Source organism: Synchiropus splendidus, chromosome 11 (genome assembly GCF_027744825.2).
Source record: "Synchiropus splendidus isolate RoL2022-P1 chromosome 11, RoL_Sspl_1.0, whole genome shotgun sequence".
NCBI classification, from domain to species: Eukaryota; Metazoa; Chordata; class Actinopteri; order Syngnathiformes; family Callionymidae; genus Synchiropus; species Synchiropus splendidus.
Genome location: NC_071344.1, coordinates 9,148,012 through 9,163,229, shown reverse-complemented (window position 1 = coordinate 9,163,229; position 15,218 = coordinate 9,148,012). Strand labels below are relative to the sequence as shown.

Below are 15,218 nucleotides of genomic sequence, written 5' to 3'. Positions count from 1 at the left end.
TGCCTCCAGGCACCTGCTGCAATACTGAGAGCAGCAAGACAGATAAGTTAATATGATGTGCTGAATTAATACAGTTTCATTCATTTATAAAGTTGAAATGCTAAAGAGCCTCAAGTTGTGGGGTGACGCTTCGTGCTTTAATTCTTTTAGCATCCGCACGGAGTCATAATCATATTTGATTAAGGAGGGACCCAGAGCTAATTTGATTAGGTTATTTAGAGTAATATGTGTTTGGCTATAAACATTTATTACGATAAAAAAAAAAAAAAAAAAAAAAGTTCACTTTAATAAACTGGCGATGCCCGGAGGACACACCAGCTTAATTGTTCAATGTGAAATTGCGTTGCTGCGATGTTGCAGAGATAATGGGTGAGGAAAGGCCCTCGAGTCAAGGCAATTAACCAAACAGTGGTTTGATTGTTGTTAAATAGATTAGAAAATGTTTAAGTAGTCTATTTTGAAATCAGTCATTATTTCACACTGATCTGGACTGTGAGAGGATGCTGAGCTTAATGAGACATGCGCTCCAAGTTACAAATGGGAAAAGTTGTTGCTCTTGTCAGATTTGGAGCTGTGCAGATTCCGTTTGGAGTCCTGCGGCGATGTTAGAGGTCATGAATGATTAAACAAATAGTAAAGTAGAAAATATGGATGTTATGGGAAGACATACTGCGTGCGAGGCCCGGGGACTGTATATTTATTATTGTGCGAAAAGCTCACTGAAACTCAAGCTTTGTTTTCTGTTGGTTTACTGCTTTACCCCCAAACTGTTGATCGGCTCTTTTAACAGAAGCAAGTGATAGATATCCCAGTTTCAGTGTCTTTGCTGCTGCCCAGAGCGACAGCTGATGCACTGAGGGAGGTAAAGGTGAGAGTCGCCCCGTTCCCTTGCTCCGGTGTCAGTATTTTCCTGATTAGAATGGTGAAAGCCGTTGCTGGAGGCAGGCTTTCAGACCATCTCCACCGCACACCTCTCCACTCATTAGTACCTCTCTGCCACCTGCCACAGCATCTGGCACTTTTGTTGCTGATCCCCATTTGAGGTGTTTTTAAGATGCTGTCCTTCGCTTTGCGTCACGCCTACAGCTGTAGCCGTTCCGAGACTGGCATCGACAATACAAACTGCATTGCTTTTCTTTGTGGAGTTTGTGTTAATGGTTGATGGATAGACTGTTCCCTTGAATTTAGTTTTTTTTTTACATTGCATTAGACACAGATATAAAGACAAAAGAACATGATAATCCTGACTAGCTAGGTACAAAGGCCTTCCCTACTTTGTTGCGATTTCTAGACAAACCCTCAACTTCCTGGAACCAACACAGTCTCACTCATCAAGTGGACTTCAGTGTCCATTATTTACGCTGATCCCTTTGGCATATTGATGCTTTAGGCAATTCAGTGTCACCCCATCCATGGCATTTTTGGTGTCCAAAAAGAGTGGTTGGGTTTAAGATGAGGGGGTGACAGTCATATGTACCATATTGTGATTTGTCATTTTGTACAGTATCTTACATGACTGAGCTTGAATTGACGGAACTGTGAATCAAGCTAAATGACATGAAATTGTACTTCAAGAACAAAACATAAGTGCGCCACCACATGGTTTACCCCTACAATTGGAGACACACTGCCAACAGCATCATCGCATCATAGTGCATACCTGAAATAAAGGACTTGTTGTTTGAGATTTGGACTGACTTAACTTCTGGGTGCTATCTGTTCTTTCAATTTCTTCTTTTCCCTTATTCTTTGACAAAAATGAATAACAAATAGTGAATCTTAGACTCAAAAGCACTATTGTGCGTTCAGCCGGCATTGCAGTAAGTGTCCGACTTTTGCAATATTTTTCTGTCATACGAATAGACTTGGGCTGCTGTATTGTCAAGAGATGCTCTGTTGTTCAATTCAACATTTCACACTTTATGCTGCTTCATTTGTGGTTGTGGGAATAATGGTGGTTGATATTCCTGTTAACTTGGATACACTTAAATGTATACACCTGGTGTTCATTTTTGCTTGCCAACAATCAAACCTTATTACTGGTTGTAATGGGTTTATTTCAGTCATATGCTCATGCACAATGTTCCTGTATGCATCAAAACTGGGAGAATAAACTGGGTACTCTGCAGCCTAGTCATTATTCATGGCTGTTTTTCACATCTCAGTTGTGACTCTCACCAGGAAGCAAGAAACATCCAGGACACATTGTACATGTGACGCATATGAGCTGGATCACCAACTGTGCACTTTGGGGCGCTTTCATTTTCTGTCATTTACACTGTACCCTCCCTTACAGAACATACACATAAAAACTCTGGCTGATGATATGGTAAGGTGTCTGGTTTGGTTTTGTTGTATTTTTAAATCACTCATCCTTTCATGACTTCATGGCACGTTTTTTTTTAGAAATAAGTGAATGGATCAAATGAACTGAAAGCAAATGAATCACATAGTAGATTATTGTATGCTTTTTAGATGAATTTATTTTTTTTTAGTGTATCACATTTACAGCTGCATTTTTCACAGCTATTTTTTCTTCAAACATTATTAGACACAGCTACAGAGCCCCTATTTTTGTGTGCTGCGTTCCACAAGTGGCCTTTTTTTTATTCTTGAATATTGATTCATGAATTCTGTGGTTGCTCCAATTTGCTTTTTGCAAATTTGATCCATTCAGAACTACCCTGTTTGTCTTTGCATGTGTTAATACTGTATGCTTCGTATGACTAACATTTGTTGCATGTGAGTCTTGTGTTCTTATAACTTGCACAGTTTATATCTTATGATGAAATGTCACATTTTTAACAAAAATATCTCCTGATGAGTGATGTTGATGTCAAGACCAAAGGTAACGAATGTGTAAAAGTAATCCCAGGTAAGGGTGGATTTCATTCTCTGACTATGTCAAAAGTGTGTCCTGTCCTGCTGTCCAAAACAAATGATCCACAGTTTATTGCTCTCATGCTCCAAATTGGATATGAGAAAAAGGGTTTGATGAGCCACTGCAATGACAAATAACTAAAATTTTCAGGTTTTTTTTTACATTTCTGGTCCATAACTGTACATTCGTTGATTAAGTACTTATTTTAAAGTTTTTTTAAGTCGTGAAAAACTTAATACAGCCACTTTAGTGAGTCCAATTCTCATTATGTGCAGTATGGAATGTGCATCTACTGTACTCAGTATCAGTTTTTCTGCTGAATGAATCAAACTTATCAGACTTCACTATGTATCATAATCGGATGTTGCCAACTATTAACAAATTTAGCAGTATAAGGATTTGTACTCCTTCGGCTAGCATCTCAAATCCTTTATTCTTAGTAGGCTTTTGCAGTAACGCATGTTGACTGGTATCGTACACTTCCAAGTATAGTTTCTTGGATTTTAGTACCACACCTTGGGTATCCTAGTTGTGACACATTCAACACATCAAACACACTCAAGTGTTTTCATGCAGTGACAAGAATGGCTTCATGGTCAATTAGTTAAACTTTCTTGAAATTAATATTCACTTAAAATGTACGTGGAAGCAGCAAGCTCACTTTTTGAAGTCCGTAATTGCCCTTTTTGCTTCATCACACATTTGCCCAGTTATAAATTTCCACTGAAACTAAATTGACTAGTCTCAAGTCATTGATTTTAATATCCCACACCTTCTGTTTCCTTCCAGCGTGATCGCATCACCAGCTTCAGAAAAGTTGGGATGAAGAAGGAAAAGCCCCTGATCCAGCATCCTACCGACCCCCTCTCCGTTCAGTCAGAGCTGCCTGTTCCACAACCACTTTTTGATGACCGCTCCATGAACCTCTCGGAAAAGGAGATTATTGACCTCTTTGAGAAGATGATGGTAAGCCTTCCCCTGTCTCTTTCTGTTTTTTTTTTTTTTTTTTTTTTCATTCATGCCTCATCAGTGGGCCTCGGTGACACTTTTATTTCCAATGCCCCAGAATGTGTAATATAGTGGTCCCCAATGAAATCTCAAATTGATTCATAAACCTCTATGTAGTGGTGCATAAATAGACAATCTCCTGGCTGCTGTGAGGGCAATGTATGGCACTCCAGGTCTAGTTTTCGATCAGATTTACCCCACATATTCTCATGCTCTACCGCTTTGCTGCCTCACTTCTGAAACCTCCAAATTCTGTCTTGTAAAACGGGATTACATGACTTCCCCTGTTAGATCAGTTCACAGAATAATCCTGTCTTGATAACGATTATGTGACAAGATGTTAGTAATCTTGTTTTCACTTTCATTCTGAATATCTAATTTCGCAACAGTGAACTTTTCCTGTTGCAGCAGGTAACTGCTCAGTTAGGCACACAATTATAATGGAATTCTGTTGAGCACATAAGAATAAACCGCTTCAGTGATGGTCAAAGATGGCAAATGTTTTCAGACCATTAATGTAGCTACCGAGGAGTCAGTCACTGATATCTCATCTTTGTCTTTATATTCGATCACTTGTCCGCATTACATTATCACAGTGCAATGCCACACTAATATAGATTTTAATAATAAGTTGGTTAACAAACTGTTCAATGTTGGGAGCAAGTCCACAAAATTCATGATGGATTTTTCACAGCCTATGTGATTACAAAGGTGTATATTTGTTCTTTAGGTTTCCAAAAAATAATATTGAACATACATTTTTTTTTGTCTGAGCTACACATCCTCAAATCAAGACATCCAAAAATGCATCAATTTGATCACTCTTCAGAAGATTGTTTTCTGTGTTTTCAAATTCTTCGCTCTAAAGGGAAAGAATTACTCTAAAGAATGAAGTACAAAACTTCTCATTTTTTTGTTTGCACAACTGCCTGAGTCGTTTGTATTTGAGTTTTGTTTGACTTATATTCAATTAATATTCAAAATTTCATCTTATCCTAAATCAACCGATAACTTAAACATACACTGGAGCTCTCATCCTTTCGATTTAAGCCCTGTCACACTTGTGATTTTCTCCATTGCTATGCAAATGTGTTCTTGTCCTTGTGTACTTGTGGGTTGAAATGCCAACGAAAAGCTTTCAATCCATCTCTGTAACACACTGCTGAATTACTCAAGGCAGGTTGCTTCGGTCTGGTTTTATTATAGGTGATGTTTCTTGAGTGTGTGTCTCTGTGGTATCTTTTTTTTTTCTTGCTACTCCTTATACAATCGCTGTTATTGCGTGGGCAATAGCAATGTGAAGAACGCTCCTGGTCTTCATCAGACATTGAGCGCCCAGTTTTCTTGCCTGGCTGCTCATCCCTTCCACTCACTTCACTGCTCAATTACTATGTTTGTGCTCATGGTGGTGTGACATTAAACTCAGACTTCAATTTGGTGAGCGCTGGACGACAGAGAAGCCATGTTTGCTGGTTTGACATTTGACACAATGTACCATGCCTCTCAAGGAGTGTGATTAAAGTCATTAAATGAAATGACAACACACAAGGATACGTTGTATGACAAAGCTGTAATAACAGAGGGGTACGTTCTTATGTTAATTTAGGTTTTTAAATATTGCATTCTTACATTTGCATGACACTAGGGTTTCTCACACATTCTTTACACATTGTTTTGCCTTACTTAATAAGTGTATCTCTGTCAAGGTGCCTGAAATAAACACAGCTAAATGTTAAGTCAATACACATTGTGTACAAAGCTTCATCAGTTCAGTTCAGACTTAAACCCAAAGTAAAACACAAGTGCACTGTATTGAATCTCCTTTCAAAATATTCAATTCCATCAAACCGATGCTTCCAATGAAGCATTTCATCAAAAGTATATTAACCTTGTGACATTGTGAGAACCTTTCACCTTAAAATGTCATTCTTTATTCTTCCATATAATGTGTTTCTTTCTTATGTTTACACTCTTGGCTTCAGCCTAGACACTTGTGGAGAGGCACATCTACAGTTTGGTGGTGTTCTGGAGTTCCATATAGATTCTCGAAGGTTGAAGGATTTATCACTGACCTGTTCAGCTTGTACGTCATTGCTAAAGCAAAACAACTTCCATGTGGCAGTGGAGAGAAAACTTTTGTTTGTTTGTTGACATCCTCCATTTCATTGCAAGAGCCTCTTAACTTCTGCACTTGAGGTAACTTCAGTGCTAAGTGCTGCAGCCCGGGTTACATTCCAGGTCATCACACTTCCTTTTTGTCCTGAACAAAAATAGTGGCGTGTGAACATACTGACGAAATAATTCTTGAATCTTGGAAGTTGTTTCTTTGTTTAGATTGCATGCTGTGTTTTATTATGAGGTAAGCACTGTCTGTGTGCTTTTAGGACAATTTATGTGCGTTGTGATCATAAAGAAGCATTTTCAGGGCGAGTAAGTAAAGCAGAGTTAACCAGGTAGAGCAGCTTAATAATTTGACTGTAGTTCCTCATTGACTTGGATTCTCATTTTGTTTGTGAAAAGGCCTTGACATGTCATCAACCCATGTAGCTCCAAACTTTGTCTGTTTCATTCAGCGAACTCGGAAATGTGGCCATTCGCTGTTGAAGCTTTTATTGACACTTCAGCTCCTGTTTGTGGTCATTTCTTTTCATGTTGTCCCCGTCTGTGTTTTAGTTGCTGTGTTTGTCTTCCTGTTATTTATTGTTTTATGGCACTACATGCGGCAGTGTCAGATGCCCAGCTGAGCTTTAATGAACGGGTGACCCATGCCATATTAGTCTGACCACCAGCTGTGCATTAATGACGAAGTTGAAACTTTCTTTCCTCGAATTGTTGTCCACTATAATCCTCGGTAGTACATAGCATACCACTCACGGGTCATCAAAGGGTTGTGAAACAGAGATGGAAACAGTCTGATTCGATGAAAACTCAACATGTTGCTGTTTTCGGTTTTAAAAGACATGCTCGTAAATTAAGTATTTTCTCTTGTAAAAATGATGTTAAATTCTGTTAAAATGCCATCATTTCACTAGGTCCCAGTGTGCTGTCTTCACTTATCTTGATGTTCTAGGGACAAACGCTGCAGGAGTGAAATGCTCTCGTCAAAACTGAGATCATTAAAATAGCACCAGAAAACACTTCCTTAAAACTAACAGCAGGATAATTTTCACAGTTCAACTATTTTCCTCTTTCAAGACTCAAGACTGTCTTGCTGTCTCATTTTAGAACTGCATATTAAGATGAACACATTAGATCATCTTTGACAAAAAAGATTTTTCTTTGGTATTGATCAATAGGATGTCATGAGGATTTCAATAAATGACACTTTAAAATCGACTAGATTTTGAACTCAGAATATTACTTTCAATGTTACTCCACAGACAAAATATGCAGGGCATGAAACATGCATGATTTCCTTTGGGTGAGGGAAAATTGTTGAGTTAGCAAGTGACTGTTTTGTAGCAGTCTGAATATTACAATTGTCATTACGGATGCTGGTCATTGGTCATTGCAGAAGGCACTGGAAAAGGCTGCTGTGAGCCATTCTTTTGCATTTCATGTTCAAGTAAATAGAAAACAGGGATAGAAGATGATCAATTTCTTCTTTGATTCATTGTTATTTTGCTGCTATCAATTACTTACAGTAGCACTGAAATGTTCAGATTCAAATTGAAAAACAATGTTCTGCGCTCTACAACACAAGCTCTCATCCTTACACAGGCAGCATATTTAAATATACCCGCAAACTACTTTTATGTCTTCTGTGAGGGTGTCATTAATAAGAGAACATTTATCATTTCAGGGACAACACACAGAGGGCTCATTACACCACTTTGCTTCCTGACTACCACCCTGCAGGCCCTCCACTCATTCCTCACTCCTGCATGAAAACATCACTCACCATCCTTCTGTTTTATTAATTTAATTCCGTGAATAGGCAGGGCTCACAGATTAAGTTCTCATAAAATACACGTTTTTCCCATTGTTCCTTTTAGCCATAAAAACTTTAAGATTGCGTGACAAAATGAGGACACATTGAGTACTTGAATATTTAAATAAGAATTTTGTTCTTGTTCGCTCAATCCTGATTTTCTTTTTGGCTGCAACTCCTGTTTTTGCACACCTGTTCTCAAGTAGATATAACCAGCTTAAGGGAACTGACACATGCTTTTTTTGCTTTCCAGTAGAGGGCAGCATCACTACCTCATTAGAAACCCTGAATAGGATGTTGTTTTTGTGCCTTCACTGTCTTCTCATGTTTCCATTCTGGCCATGTCTTTGTGAGAGTGCATCTGATAAACATTCCCCTCCATTCTAATCATCATGTCATTCCTTCCCTTTTAGTTCTCAGTCCGGCCTTCGCTCTATCCCCGATGTCTCACACATGAAAGACCCCTTTTGTGATGCTGAATTTGAGTCGCTCAAAGCTCATACTCCTTGTTACATGCAAATAAAGCCGCGTCCTGCTTTTCTTATTTGATTGCACAACATCGATACTTCTTGTCACTGCTTTTACAGTGAGTGTATGACTATGTCCCTTGCACTTTTCTGTCAAGCTTCAATTATAACCGCCCAGTATCTGACTTAGGCAAAACATATATCTTGACGCCAGCTGAACGTGCTAATTCACTGCACAGTTACCCAAATAAAACATGTTTTATGAGTTTCCAAGGTCTCATATTTTTGGAAACTGTTGTGTGTGTGTGTCCAATTAGGTTCAAATATTTTCTATTCATCTATTCAATCTATTTACTCCATGGCATTTCCTAAAATTGGGACCTTCAGAGTTGCATTTTATTTCTTTTCAAGGTGATTCGAGTTTTGAATGGAAAGCGGTCTTTTATGGCTTTCCAGGTGCTGACTAGTATTAGTGAGAGCATAGATTTCATTAGAAAAAAAAGACCAAACGGTCTACCAGGTTTGCTAGTCCATCAATAATAAGCTATAAATTGTTTTTAAGACAGACTTTACTTTAACTTTAAAATTATTAATGAACAATTGATATTTCTTAAAATGTTTTGTGCCAAAGCATGTTCAATGAAAAAAAGAAATCACTTCACTGCTCACTTTTGACCGTGTATGTTGCAACTGCACCTGGAGTTTTTTATCTACCTGTAGTTTGGTCACAATTCTGTCACCGTTCTGACAAACTTTTGTCCATTCCAAATATTGACATTAAATGTTTGGCCCCAATGAAAATCTTAAGCTGAACTTCTGTTGAGAATCATTGCTCCACTGCTGACATGAAATTATGTTGACATTTGCTCTCTTTTGGAATTGCATTTGGGAGCGACTGTCATTTTCAAAAGGTGCAGCAATATAATAATTTAACTGTGTCGTCTAGAACAGTGATTCTTAACCATAGAGCCGAGGCCCATGGTTGTGCCGCGAGCGCCCCCTAGAGGGCAGCTAGAATTTTTTTATGCAGCACAGCGGTGGAAGAAGCCAATTTCATTTACACTTACACATAGAGTTTATGGAAAAGATAAATATTTCATGATATTTTGAAAATTTTTATTATATTTATTGATTCATAATTTTATTAATGACGTACAATTTTTCCAATCTTCAACAGTTTGCGTCAAGGGTATTTTTTCTCTTCTATTTTTCCCCACGTAAATTTGATAAACATGACTTGCACCTAGTTCTGCTGCTGGTTGGACTTTTTGATGACAAATATCTTTGCGCTGATCACATGGTTTCATGTCATTTCACATGTGGTGAGTGAAAAGGCGAAAGTACGTTAAAAATGTTGGGCTTGAAAAAACATCAGTCAAGTTTCTGATGGTCGTGTGCCAAATGTCTACTCCCTCTCATGCTCCTATGTGCATCCAGGAGGACATGAACCTCAACGAGGATAAAAAAGCACCACTGCGTGGAAAGGACCTGAGCACGAAGCGAGAGATGGTGGTCCAGTACATCTCAGCCACGGCAAAATCTGTAAGTAGAAAAAGAGTCTAATTTTTCATAGAGTTGAACATTTGCTGTGGATTTGTTGGAGTATGACGACACACACGCACACAACTCTACAGAATGATTTCAACCTGATCCCATGCTTGCCTTGCTGTGGTCGTGTGCTCTCACTTCATTCGCCGCTCACACTCTACTCTTCATGCTTGATGCCACATCTTTGATTGCAGTTTTCATTCATTTTCTTCATTTTATTTTTCCAACGACTGGCTCTGGAGGTTGGAAGCGCTTTTAAAAATGTATTTAACCAGCGCGATATTAAGCCAATGGTATCACTGCTATTGCTCAATATTGCTTTGCAAACTACGCCTTTTCAGTATTTCACGATCACTCAAGATAAAAAAAAAAGTACATAAGAATTCAATATAGTTCTAAAAGGAAGAGTAGAAACCTGAAACGCTTAATGAAAAGTTGCTCTATCATACAATGAGTTGTGATGGTGTCATATTGCTATGCGTAAGAGAGATTATGGTTCCTGGTACTTGTAATGAAAAGCCCTTAGCAATGATAACTTGAATGTATTCCATTAAAAAATGTTGCTCAACTCTTCTGAGATGTTTTTTAAAGTGAACTCTACAGACACCTTCAGGATTCCAATTGTGCTAGCTGTCAGGAGAATACCAATGATACATATGTTTCACATGCACGAATCACAAAGAGGCACGAGCGTGTGTCCAACGCTCTCTTTCTCACTTGGGTCTGGATGAGCAACAAGTTTAAGCTTGGGACCAAACCACCGAAATCATTTTACCCCAGTCTGCAATTTTAAATTTCCATTGGTCGGAAATGGAATGCTTTTGTGCGGTGGCTGCTTCACACTTGTCCACTTTTCCACTTGCATGCAATATATCTGTCTGATTTGTGTCGCATGAGGTTGTGGTCAGCGTAGACATTACCTTGGGCTTTTTTGGTTAAAGATGACGGTCACAATGCCAAACCTGTTTTTTTTTGCCAGTCTCATTCTTTGTGTCGCAAATAAAGCATGGTTTTATTTTTCATTTTCTTGAACGGAAGAGGTGTAATTCCTCCAGTACTGAAGGGTTAGACATGACCATCCTTGTGAAGTGAAAAGGTCATCAGCATAGAAATAAAATCTTTTCTTCTGTCTGATTTTTCATTTCCAAATCTGGACGAGCTTCCTTGACATGATATTAAGCCCATTGTTATGGTAATTAACCAGCTATATTGATAATAACGGTTTTACTGGGTGATTGGATTTTCTCACAGAGACTATTATACTTTGTGAGCAATGATGTTTTATTCAAATGAAACTCAGCGTAGTGGCGTCCATCATCCACTCTACGTTCACTTTTAATATAGGACTGAATAAAATGGGGCGGCTGAATGTCAACGACAAACGTTGAGCTGTGTTGATAAAAAATGGATGGGAGTAATATTATCTGTGATAATATTTAGTATCTAGTAACACTTGTCTCCTTAAACAGCAGTGTGTGATACGTTTGGCATTTTTGGTGTCATCCGTTTTATTATAAGGATGTTAAAATCCAAAACTTAATTGCATTATCGTCAGACTTCTCCATTGTCATCGCTGAGCACTTCTTCCTCTTTTCATGAGAGATTTAGTGTTATTGCTACTTGAACACCCAACTCACTGGTCTGGAAGTTTTCGATTAAAAATCAAGTTAAAAGATGTTGTCATTATGTTTCTCCTCTCATCAGATCCTTTCCACCAGAAGTCTGTTTGTGCTCCTCCACTCAAACAATGAGATGGCACTTCATTGAACATCTTGGGAGGAAATTAATTTGCTGAGTTGTGTTATTATAAAAGAAAAAGTAGGGAAATGATACCAAGGACGTTTCGGTACAACGACACATTTGAAGTGCCTAGGGCACAGCACAAATTTAAAATAGTTTTGCTTAAAGTTGAGTTTTGCAAATTAGCTTACCAATTCCAGTTTTTACTTTAAATCTACTCACAAAAGACTTGATGCATTATCATGATATTACAACCATTATTATCATCCGGCCTCAACTTCAATCCAAAATTAACACGGGCGTCAAAGCTGAGATTTATGTAAACAGGTTTATGTGGGATATCATCTTGTAAAAATATGTTTCTCTTCTCTCACTGTCTTGAACATTTACAGGTGATGCACACTCTATAACAGCTGTAAATGTACATTTATTGTACATGTACATAATATACAAATATTATACAAAATTACTTTAGCGTTCTGTTTACCGCCACTGAACGTTTTATATTTTAATAATGTCCCAGAAAACAGTAGCTAAAAGATGGACGAGTATTACTGTTTATTCTTGTACAAAGTGTTTCAATGGGAAAGTTAAAAATCTTTTATTCAAATGATCATGACGCCTCTCCTGTCTGTCACTAGAGAAGATTGAGATCTCTCTCCGCTATTACACATGGCCTCAATCGGGGTCTTGAAAATTACCCTGAACACCAAATCCAACACATTTTTAGCTCTTTTGGAGTTTTGCAACGGTTCAATATGAGCTGTATGTTGATGGAATCCAGGTTTCGCTTCTTTTTGTTGACATCCTTGACCGTTTGCTTTGCATCATCTCTTGCTTCATCTCCTTTCTTGCTATGAGTTTGTGGTGATTTACAATGTGCCAAATTTCTTTTTACACTAACATAATAACATTTCTTTTTGAGATTGTGTTTGGCTCTGACTGAATTCAGGTCATCTACACAGTTTGCATATTTGTTCGACATTTTGGAGAATGACCAAGTCTTCAAAAAGCTGCTCAAACCTTCTCAAATGTTTAAAGATTTATTCTGACATTGTAACACATTTCAAGTGATATACACACTTCATTTTAAGCGGGGCTGTGCGATGTGCAGCATAAAAAGATTAAAAAGAAGAAATAAAAAATCGTTCAAGAAAAGAGTTGAAAAGATGAGTTCCAGTCGATAACATTACATTACAAGTTATACATTAAAAATAAACCGAAAATGAGTCCTCATGGCGTGTTTAAGGTTTAAGGTAGGTAAGTTATTCGACTTGTGCTAAGTTTTTCAACATCTTAAGTGTGTCTTTTAGTTGTTATGCTGTACATATAAACTAGTCTAAGAGCCCTGCTTCTATTGATCAAATGAATGAACTTTCAGTTTTCAGTTGAAGCACTACTCATAGAAATTGTCTTTGGCTGAAGGTGTGTTTCGTCTGCCTCAGCTCCTCACCAAGAGGGCAGGGAAGTCTGTTCTGAATGCTTCTCACACAGAAGCCAGTTGCTGGGCTCTATCAAAAACATGTCCAGAAATGACATCAAATGCTGCAATAGATGTGCAAATGTTACATTTCTGTCATTTGTGAAGACTTTTTGAGCTCCCAAAATCTCATGTGATGTCATCACTGTACCTTATACAGGGGTTGGACAAAATAATGGAAACACCTTAAAGCTAAAAAAGCCTTAATGTGTTTCCATTATTTTGTCCAACCCCTGTATGTGTAGGTGAATTGGATTTAGGAGAACATGGCTGGAATTGATGCAAGTCAGTTAAAAGCATCTTTCTATTCCATTCTCAGATAATTTTATCGGTCTTGATGTATTTTATTTTCTGTTTCCTGTTTGCAGCATTGATGTTTTCTATTCCTTTTTGGTGAATGAAGATCCAATCAGCACTTTAATGCGGTCATAAAAATATTTGTCCGCGTTGGTACATTAGCATGGCGCGTTCACTGGAGAGCAAGCAGAGGGCACAGAATAATTACAAACATAGCATGTTTCTCATCAGGTGGTAGAACCTGTAAAACAGACTTTTATGGCTCTCGTAAAACTCCTCCAAGATGAAGAGGGAGAGCTGACAATAAAAAGAGAATTGAAAAACAGATTAGGAGTGAAAGGAAGCGATGGGTGGTAAATTATGTTGAGAACGTAGTAAAATGGAGTAAAACTTATATAAATATTTTAGAGGCAGCACGAGCTGTCAGCGTATGCTCAACCTCCAACTTTATAAACAAACTTTTATTGACCAAAATTCTTTTTTTGTTGGAAGAAAATCACACATTTCATCTAAATAAATCTAAATCAATTAAATTTTAATAAGTTCCGCAGCCATCCCTAGTTCGGGATATATTATTTATTCTCTGTAATTGATTTGACTTTATTAATAGTGAGCAGACAATAAATAAATGACAACATATCAGCTTAACAGATGGCTACCTCAGTGGAGGGAATGAGTTCCTACCTCTTGTGGATGAGGTTTGTGGGGAAGGATGAAGGTCAATGGATGAATTGATGCAGCATCTGCACTAATGAGGAGACTATATCTGTCTGTTGTTGTGCAGAAGATTTAGCATTCGATCTCCCACTGCACTAGCTGAGGAAGGTTGGGCATACATCCCAAATCGTTTTCTTTTCTGAATGGTATCTGGGCTCACCCTGAAGGGATGAAGTTAGAAGCACCGTCATCCTGGAAGATCTCTGAATAGAGAGATCTGTGGAGGCATTCCAGGTAGAATCTAACACACCGACTGTGTGTTAGATTCATCTGCACGATGGAGATATCTTTCTGCTTATAAGATTGCCTCGGTCGTCCTTCTGGATGAACCCCCTAGATGTGCGAGTTTCACTCAGTGGGGCTCATTTCTGAACGGATAGCATGTACTAGAACATGCTCATTGATGGCCTCAAATGTTTTTTGTTTTTCAAATGGGACAAAGTAGCTTTTGCTACTACTTTTGATGCAATGCAATTTGAGGCTTTTACATGCAGTTTAATGTGTTATGGAGGGACAGGGTTTTGCACAGGGCTCCATACTTAAATATTGTCCCTTCACGATAACGCCAACCAATGTCGATGTTATTGGGTGGAACAACAGAATATTGTGTGTGTCGGTTAGTCTTTTTTTTTTTGGTCACCATAGCTGGCACATTTCTAAACGGGGACCCGGAGTGGATAAATGCCAGATCCACAAGGACAGTCGGTCAGTTTTTTTCCCTTCACGACAATACTGCAGACCTCAGAAACATATATATATTGATCACAGAGCTAGCCACCTAGGAACCTGACCCATTTACATCCTGGAGGTGGAGCTGTAACTGACGGAACATAGTTTGTTGTTAGAGACTCACAGCATCATATACTATATATATATATATATATATATATATATATATATATATATATATATATATATATATATATATATATATATATATATATATATATATATATATATAAATATATATATATATATATATAAATATATATATAGTTGAATTTTGAATTCTTTTACTGAACATTGCAAAACCAAGCGTGTTTGGTGTTAAGTCTGTGCAAATTTAAATTTTAATAAATCAGCCTCTTATCTCTCAGGGGGAGCCCAATACCCTCAACAGAATGAACTTATTTCTGTCTCCTAACTTCA

At 37.9% G+C, this 15,218-nt stretch overlaps 1 protein-coding gene across 5 annotated transcripts in view; it reads left to right on the top strand.

Annotated features, from left to right (window-relative positions):
* diaph2 (diaphanous-related formin 2) overlaps positions 1-15,218 on the top strand; it is a 335,124-nt gene that overhangs the window by 10,160 nt on the left and 309,746 nt on the right. For 4 of the 5 annotated variants that reach the window (XM_053878769.1, XM_053878771.1, XM_053878768.1 and 1 more), the window contains exons 3-5: positions 2,297-2,329; positions 3,671-3,847; positions 9,725-9,829. In XM_053878769.1, coding sequence (XP_053734744.1) covers positions 2,297-2,329; positions 3,671-3,847; positions 9,725-9,829 — 315 coding nt within the window. The remainder of the gene's footprint in view (positions 1-2,296; positions 2,330-3,670; positions 3,848-9,724; positions 9,830-15,218) is intronic. The other variant, XM_053878770.1, reaches the window with a different exon arrangement.